The 8,132-nt window shown below is 55.5% G+C and overlaps 1 protein-coding gene across 1 annotated transcript in view; it reads right to left on the bottom strand.

Moving 5' to 3' along the window:
* Positions 1-8,132, bottom strand: part of SDK1 (sidekick cell adhesion molecule 1) — a 985,027-nt gene that overhangs the window by 57,499 nt on the left and 919,396 nt on the right. The window contains exons 39-41 of the mRNA XM_026449463.2: positions 7,115-7,230; positions 4,855-5,041; positions 2,563-2,700 (exon numbers count right to left, since the gene is read on the bottom strand). Coding sequence (XP_026305248.2) covers positions 2,563-2,700; positions 4,855-5,041; positions 7,115-7,230 — 441 coding nt within the window. The remainder of the gene's footprint in view (positions 1-2,562; positions 2,701-4,854; positions 5,042-7,114; positions 7,231-8,132) is intronic.

The following is an 8,132-nucleotide window of genomic DNA, read 5'->3' as shown; positions in this document are numbered from 1 at the left end:
CCACCTCGGCCTCCCAAAGTGCTGGGATTACAGGCGTGAGCCACTGCGCCCGGTCCATGAAGTACTTTCTCACAAGACTAAGAGTAGCAGCCCAGGAGAGAATCCCAGAGGCACATACCATGGAGTTTCCAGAGAGATTCTGCAAATCCATTAACACAGAAGACTAGGGAGCAGAACCAGTTACTTATTTGAAGAAGAGTGGGAAAACCTGAGCTGTCTTTGATTAGGAAGGACTCATAGGTTAATCAGAACGGTGATGCTTTCACAATCATTTCTCATTTGAATGGTTCTCGTTGGTTAGGACCCTTGAAAAGGCATTTGTAACACAGGCTCATGGAACCTGTGTGTATCTCCAAAATTCTGTTTCTCCCTGCACGACAAATGAGAGCAATGGGCATGCCTGCTTCTGGGCCTCTGCTGTGGGACCTCGAAGGCAGTCTCGTCCAGGCCCCCTGGCTCCCAGGCAGGAGCTGGGTTTCTTGGAAGGTCACGACAGATCCTGGTCGCCCTTGAAGCTACCACACTAAATCCATGTCCCTCCCGTGCCCTCTCTGCCGGTTCAAAAAAACCACACCCACATCTCACCTGTACTGTTATTTACCTTACCAGAGTCCACTGATTGTCTAAGGCGTGATTTTTTTTTTTTCTTTCTTTCTTTCTCGGATTTTCACATCTCTGATTTGGGATGCAGCTCAGAATTGACGATACAAAAGTATTAGGCCCTAGTTTATTGGGAGCATTTTTTCTTTCGGAGCACTTCATAAAATAACGATGAATCTTACAGGGAACGGCATCTGAGATTTGGTGAAATAAAAATCCAGTGCTTAAATTTTCTTCATCAAATCAACTCCCTGTTTCATCTAAATGTGCTTATTTTAAAAGGAAACTTTTATCACTGCTTTAAACGGAGCGCCGATATTCTTTGATGTGCTGCTTGTATTTTTTCCTCACAGACATTAAATAATCTATAATTTTTACAGTCTGTCTGTGTATATTACAGGGGGAAACTTGCCCTGGGCCGTAAGGCAGAGACAGATGGACTTGTATTTCACCCCAGTGTGGTGAGAAAGAAGTGCCTCCCAGACCAGAATCTTTGGTGGACACATTGGTGTCTAGATGGCAGGAGAGAGGGACACAGAAGGCACTGGAATAATACCAGGGTGCGCACTGACCCAGCAGGTACAGAGCAATGGCCATGTGCACAGCAGGGCAGAGCCACCTGCCCGCAATCCCCATTCCTCCACTTCACAGCCAATATCCCACCAGCTCCACCTTCAACACACACCCCGATCTGATCCCTCCTCCCCTGCCCCTGCACCGTTCCCCTTCTCACCGCTCTCCTGTAGGATGATGCTACAGCCCCGGCCGGCCTCCTCACTCCCTGGTCTACAGAATCTCTGCCACCCATTCTCCTCTGAGCCACCTGCATTCCACCTTCCGTTTTCACCTGTCACTCATTGTCAAGCCCCTGTCATTGCCTCTCTCAAACTCCTGTGTTGGAAACACCTTCCCTGCTCTTCTCTGGAGGCTGTTTCTGGCTGATTTACGAAGTGTGGAGATGATCGATAGCTTCTTTCCATCGTGGCACTAAGACGGGATTCGGCCTGAGGGATCCCTGTCTTGGGGAGGTCTGGTCCTCCTGCTTCACTCTCCGTTGGGATATGCCATAGCCCCACGTGCTGTGGCCTGCAGTGTCTGCAACCCACTCACCAAGCTCCAGCCACTGGCACCACCCGACCTCTGCCCACCGTGGGCCCCTGGATTGGCAGATCCTCCCGTCGGAAGACCTTCCCCGGGATTCTTGTGTGTCTGGCCCCTTGTCACTCCGGTCTCTTCCCTAAGCCTCTCGTGTTAACCCTCCTCTCTTTCCTTCAGAGCATTGATCATGCTCAGGCTGTTGTTTGCTGGTTTAATTACCTGTGTGTTACCTCTGCCCTGGACGCAGGAAAGCCAGGGTCCTGATAAACAAGCCAGTCAAGATCCTGGCTTTCCCAGGTCCTTCGATTCCAGCATCTGGAGCAGGTCTTGGCTTTTCCAGCATCTAGAACGGGAGCTTCATGGATGTCCGCTGAGGGGACGGATGAGCGAGGGGAGCACCAGGACACTGTCTAAGACACGGGGATGTCAGCGTCCCTCCTAGGATGCTGAGGGTAGCCGAAGGCCCGTGTTGCGGGGCGTGGCTTCAAGCGGAACCTTGGGTGGTCTCAGTCGGCGACCACAGGACAAACATCCCGGGAGGAACAGGAGAGGAATGTCTTGGGTGTGACAGAGACAGGATCAAGAGCGTACATGACACGGCTCCATCGGGAGAGTGCCGTTCTGGTCTCAGAGCACAGAGGTCTGGTCTTGGCTCAGCTTTTCCTCACAGGTCTCTGCTGGCGAGTCCCTGCTCCCCACTCACTCAGCTCTGGCCCCTTCCAGCTCAGATTCCAAAACCCCCCACTTCTGGCGCCAGAAGGCTCCTGGCCCGCAGAGGCGGTCAGGCGCGGCTCAGTGTGAACACTGTGGAGGGATGGGCGCTGGCGTGGCCCACGCTCCCGTCTCCCCAACCCCAGGTCTTACCTTGCACAGGGGCCAAGGGCTCGTACACCACCCGATAGCCCTGCAGGATGCCATTGGCCGCCGCAGGCTCGCCCCAGGAGACGTTGAGCGTGGTGGAGGTTATTTCTGAGAACGCCAGAAAGCTGGGGGCCCCAGGGGCTGGGAGAATAGAACACAAAGTGACTTTTACAGAGGCTCCTTTATAGATCATATACATACATGTCTGTGCCTCCGTATAGAATAAAAAATGTTATTAGATGTTATTTTCAACTCAGTAAAAGCCTAAATGCCATAAAATGAAAAGATTTATTGATCACCTCAGAACTTCCGAGGATCAATCAGAAACGCAGACCCTCCCGAGAAGCGCAGAGAAAATGACAGTGTTGAAACACAAAGGGGCTTGAGAGACAAAACGGCAGAGGCATAAAAATGAAGAATAGATGGAAACAGAAAATGCAACGCAGAGAGCTCCATTTTCTAGCAACTGCTGGAGGATTCCAGAGGCTCTCGTCCTGCTCTTTGCGGGACAGACGGAGCTCTGTGAGGGATGAAGCTTCTCTTGACCCCTCCTCGCCTCTCCCTCAGAGGCCTGGGGGTTTTGGAGGACGCCCCCTGCTCCTGCACCTGAAATCGCCCACGAGACTCTCCTAGCTCTGAGTGTCCCCCTGGATCTGGAGGAGGGAGGGGGCTGGTGGAAACACCTCGCGCTACAGAAGGTCAGGTGTGGCCGGGCGCGGCGGCTCCTGCCTGGAATCCCGGCACTTTGGGAGGCCGAGACGGGCGGATCACGAGGTCAGGAGATCGAGACCATCCTGGCTAACACGGTGAAACCCCGTCTCTACCAAAAATACAAAAAATTAGCCGGGCGTGGTGGTGGGTGCCTGTAGTCCCAGCTACTCGGGAGGCTGAGGCAGGAGAATGGCGTAAACCCGGGAGGCGAAGCTTGCAGTGAGCCGAGATCGCACCACTGCACTCCAGCCTGGGCGACAGAGCGAGACTCCGTCTCAACAAAGAAAGACAGAGAGAGAGAGAGAGAGAGAGAGAGAAAGAAAGAAAAAAAGAAGGTCAGGTGTGTGGCCAGGGTGATGTGGAGCCTGCTGGCAGCTCCCCCTCTGCCTGGGCGCCGTGTAAGGTGGGCGTGTACCGGGGCTGCACCTCCCAGACGGCCTAGATAGGGACCTACTCTCCTCGCCCCGGTGCCCCTCGCTGCTCAGAAGTGCCTGTCAAGTGGCACCCACCCTGCTCCCTCTCTGCCCTCCCTCCAGTCTCTGGATCCTGTAGCTATGACCAGCCAGGCCAGCAGTGCTCAACATGGCCCTGCCCCCATCCCTGCCCACAGGTCTGCCCGCCTCCTTCCAGCTCAGATGCAGGCACTGGATGAAGCCAAAGGAAGTGCTCCTTGCAACCTGGTTGTGGTCAGCACGTGGGAGTATGATGCCGAGGGGCCCTGATTCCTGGAGTCCTTTGTCTGTGGGTCGGCTGAGCCCACGGGATGTCGGAAGACCCTGAGCCCTAAGTCTCTGCCCGTGGCTCCCAGACCTCACTCTCCTGGTCTCTCAGACTTCCAGAATTCTACAGAGGGCCTTGGAGAGCTCCCTAGAGCCCAAGGCCAAGCAGCTTCAAAGCATCCTTCAGCCTGCTAGGAAACTGAGATGTGCTGGAAGAGGGGTCTGCTGAGAACAGGTGCTGCGCCCTGTGCATGGAGATGAGGCCAGAGCAGCGCGGCGCCTGTCCGAGCCCTCGGGACTGCCCTGAGGCATGCACGCAGTGAGCTATCTCCAGGGGTGGTCTGTGGCCCTGAGACGCAGGGGAATGCCCGTCGCTGTGGCCAGTCTCCAGGGGTGGTCTGTGGCCCTGAGAGCCAGGGGAACACCCGTCGCTGTGGCCTGGCTTTGCTGCCCAAGGAGACCCCCCACCCCAGGGATCTGGACACGCTATCAGGCAACCCTGATGAGAAGTTCCATTCCCTGGAGGAACTGGAATGGATGTTGTCAGTTATGAACGAGGACCTCACTGCAGACTCAAAGCCCTTCCTCCCCTCTGAATCTCCAGGGCTCTGGAAAAAAAAAACATGCATTGCTCCAACCCACCTAACATTTATTTAGTGCCACTGTGTTACCAGTCTGAGGCCAGGCACAGGGAGAACAAATGAGCCAAACCCAGTCCTGCCCATCCAGAAACTCCCAGCTACACAAAAGGGTGTTGCCTTCTGCCTGGGTGGGCCAGGAACCGCTGTGTGAGGGGACCTGAGCTGGCGCTCTCAAAACACGTGTCCAAGGAGGCCTGCCGACAGGAAACCCGCCTTCCTCCTACCGGCCTGGTGGGTGCGCCCCTGCTGGGGGTCACTCCTGGGCCCATCTCCGGCGGCGTTGAAGGCTGATATGCTGACCAGGTACTCGGTATGGCTGGTCAGGTTCTTCAGCCTCACCACGGGCTCCGGGAGGAACAGGACCTTCATTTTCTCCGTGTCGTTCTGGCTGTCTGCCTCCCAGTAGTAAATCTGTTAGGAAGAGCAAGACGTTGGGGTGGCCCCTGGGGAAGCCTTCCAGGAAGGGAGGCCACTGAGTGTAAGGTCAGAGTGAGGGGGTGAACTGAGTTCTGGGGCGAGCTGTGCCTGGGTGGGAAGGTGGACAGGCTCCCTCCCGGGGGAATCAGGGAGAAGCTGAGGCTACTGTGCACCGACGCGGACCCCTGGCTGCTAATATTGTTTGGGAGATGATGTTTAGCATCTTCCTGATGTTCATCTAGGGTATGAGCACTGCCTCATGAAACAAAGCGCTGCTGAAGATGAGGTCTGAGGACGGAAGGGAAGCTTCCTTTCAGCTGCCGATGGCGTGTCTTTCCTTGCAGACCTAGCTCTGTCGGTGTTTTGATTGTTTGGCCTCTCCCTCTCCCCCATCTTCTGGAGAGAAGGGAAGCCATCCCGTGTCCACCCCGTGCTCTGAGCTACAGAGAGAACAAAGCCCCCAACTCCTACGACGTGTTCCCACATTTTGTTCAGAGCCGACATCTAAGTTTTCCTCAATATGGCAACATACTTTGGAGATTAAAGCAATCAAAAATAACAGGCAGGAGAACCGTGTTGGGCTCCAGGCTGCTGGGAAGGCCTCATTCCTCTGGGGTGCCATTTCCTCTTGTCTAGCTTTTATGTGCTTGTAGTTGAACTTGATGCCCAAGCACAAAGGTTTAAAGAGGTTGCCAGAATTGCTTCCCTAGACAGCTGGCCGGAAACCACCGCTGCCTCTGGCCAGTGCCTAAAGACACCACCAATCAGAAGACCGACCTTGGCTCTGTGGGTCTAAACCAGGGCCAGGCTGTTACAGCGGCTTGCCCATGTGAAAAGGCAGCACGGAGGCTTCGGGGCAGCAGCCTGGAGCGCTCTGGAGCTGGCACGCCTGCCTTGCACACCCGCCTGCCTCGCTCCTGCTGGGCAGGCCCTGGCAGATGAGCATCACTCATTTCCACCTGCAGGATGCAGCGGGCTTCTACTCACTGAACTGACTGTCTAAGATCTTCTGCTCGCCCAGGCCTTGCCGACTTGAGATCAATATCCAAGTTCAATGTCTTTATCATTAAGGAAATTAGAAAACGTATTTTGGACATACATAAATAGCGCCATGCCTCCAAGCTCATGGGGTTCTCCATTAGCTCATTCATCACTGAAACAGCCCTGCCATGGAGGAAGGTATTAATTTTCATAACACACCTGCAAAAATCATCTTTAAATGGACATTTAATTGGTCCCATAGTCATTAGGGGAGGCTAGCCCCCAGAATCTGATGACTGATCGACTTGGGTCCTGGCAGAAGGGACAGGGGAATTTATTCCAGAGAAGGATGGGGGCGTTTTCACGGCACAGACCCGGGATGCTTAGGGGCCCTGCACTCTCCAAGAAGGCCAGGCCTCAGGGATGGGACTCCACTAGGCGCTTCCTGCCCCCTGGATAATCCAGCCCCGCATAACGATTCCTCATTTGAAGCTCTCTTGGTGCAGCCTGCTGCCTTTCTTTCTCCCCATCTCTAGACCCCTCCAGTGATTATGGGCGGTTCTCACAACGGGGTTCCCAGGGACCTCACATCTGGGACCTTGTGAGGAATGCGATTGGCGGGCCCCACCCTGGACCGACCGAATCAAGGGACTTGGGTCACAGTGTCCAACTGTGTCTGGGATGGGGAACCTGGTCTCCTCCAGGCGCCCCGTGTTATTGTCAGCCAGTGTCCTGGGGGCTCCAGAATGTGCCCAGGTAACGGAAGGGTTCCCCAGCCACGCCATGCGCCCGGAGTGGGGAGAAGCTGCTGGATGAACGAGGGCCCCCAACCTGGGTTGTTGTGTGGTGGGCACAGCCAGCCGCACAGTGAGCCTGCCCCCGCTCCCCCCGCCGTGATGCCTTCCACCCACAATCAGCTGTGACCACAGCTAAGAGGCCAGGTTCAGCCAAGCTCCGGACGCTTGGGCCCCAGCTGTCCAGGTGGAGCGCCTGCGGGGTCTGCTGCCGGCAACGCAGTGGGCGGGACCACGTGAACCAGGGGTGCACGAGTGAGCCGGGGGAGGCAACCGCACGGGGGGGCCTTGCCTTGTAGCCTTGGATGTTCCCATTCTGGCTCTCCGGGGGCGGTGGGTCCCACGTGACCTCCAGCTGGCTGGCTGTGAGCGGGGTCACCTGTACGTTCTGCGGGGCCATGGCCGGGGCTAAGGAAAGAGCAACACGGAGAGAAGCTGAGCTGTTTATTCAGTCGGCCCGGACCCTCGCCCACACGCCCACGGGGCTCACGCATGCCCTAATTCCGCTGGGAACCGCGTGAGAGATTCTGCCCTGGGCCCTCACCCTGGCTTGGGAGGCCTTGGACAGTTATGTCCTCGGATCCATGGCTCTGTGTCCCTCCCAAGAGCTCTCAGCCCTTTTTTGCCAGGGAAGACCGCAAATCCTTCTTCCCATACGATGTTCTTAAATGCATACAATAAAATATATAGAATTGCACAGAAAAATGATTATACCGAGATACAGTTAGCAGAGTATTTGAAACCAAAGGTATGAGATCGTAATCCACGTGCTTCTTGGTTAATACCTGACCAGGCTTAGGGGCTGGTCTGATGGCTGCTGTGAGATCAAAGCATTGGTGGGTGAGGATGTTAACTTGAGGTCCTAGCAATGCCTGGGACGTGATGGGGTCACCGTGGCTCTGTCGGCGAGGGAGCCACAGGACTCCTGACTGTTGTGGTTTTTGTCACTGATATTCCTGATTGAGATGAGAGAAAAGATAGCTGTGTTGCCATGACAGGTTCAGGCATCCCTGGCTATGAAGACCCCATCTAGATGAAGCTCGTCCAGACACACAGAGTGGTCCCTACAAGAGGGACAGGGAGACCCAATGTCTGAGAACGTGGCTGCACCTTGCTCTCTGAGGCCAGCTCTGGCTTCAAATTCTGAGGATCCAGTCTTCATCTCCGGTCCCCTCGCTCCCCCTGGGGAGGAGCTCACTGGGGTATTGTCTGCGTCTGCAGGGCTACATGGTCTATGCAAACCAAAGGACACATGAGGGTGGTGTGGCCGCACCTCCGCACCTCACCACACTGTCATTAGGGGTGTGGCC

The sequence above is a fragment of the Piliocolobus tephrosceles genome, chromosome 8, assembly GCF_002776525.5.
Source record: "Piliocolobus tephrosceles isolate RC106 chromosome 8, ASM277652v3, whole genome shotgun sequence".
Lineage (NCBI taxonomy): Eukaryota > Metazoa > Chordata > Mammalia > Primates > Cercopithecidae > Piliocolobus > Piliocolobus tephrosceles.
This window is presented reverse-complemented; position numbering and strand designations above follow the sequence as displayed.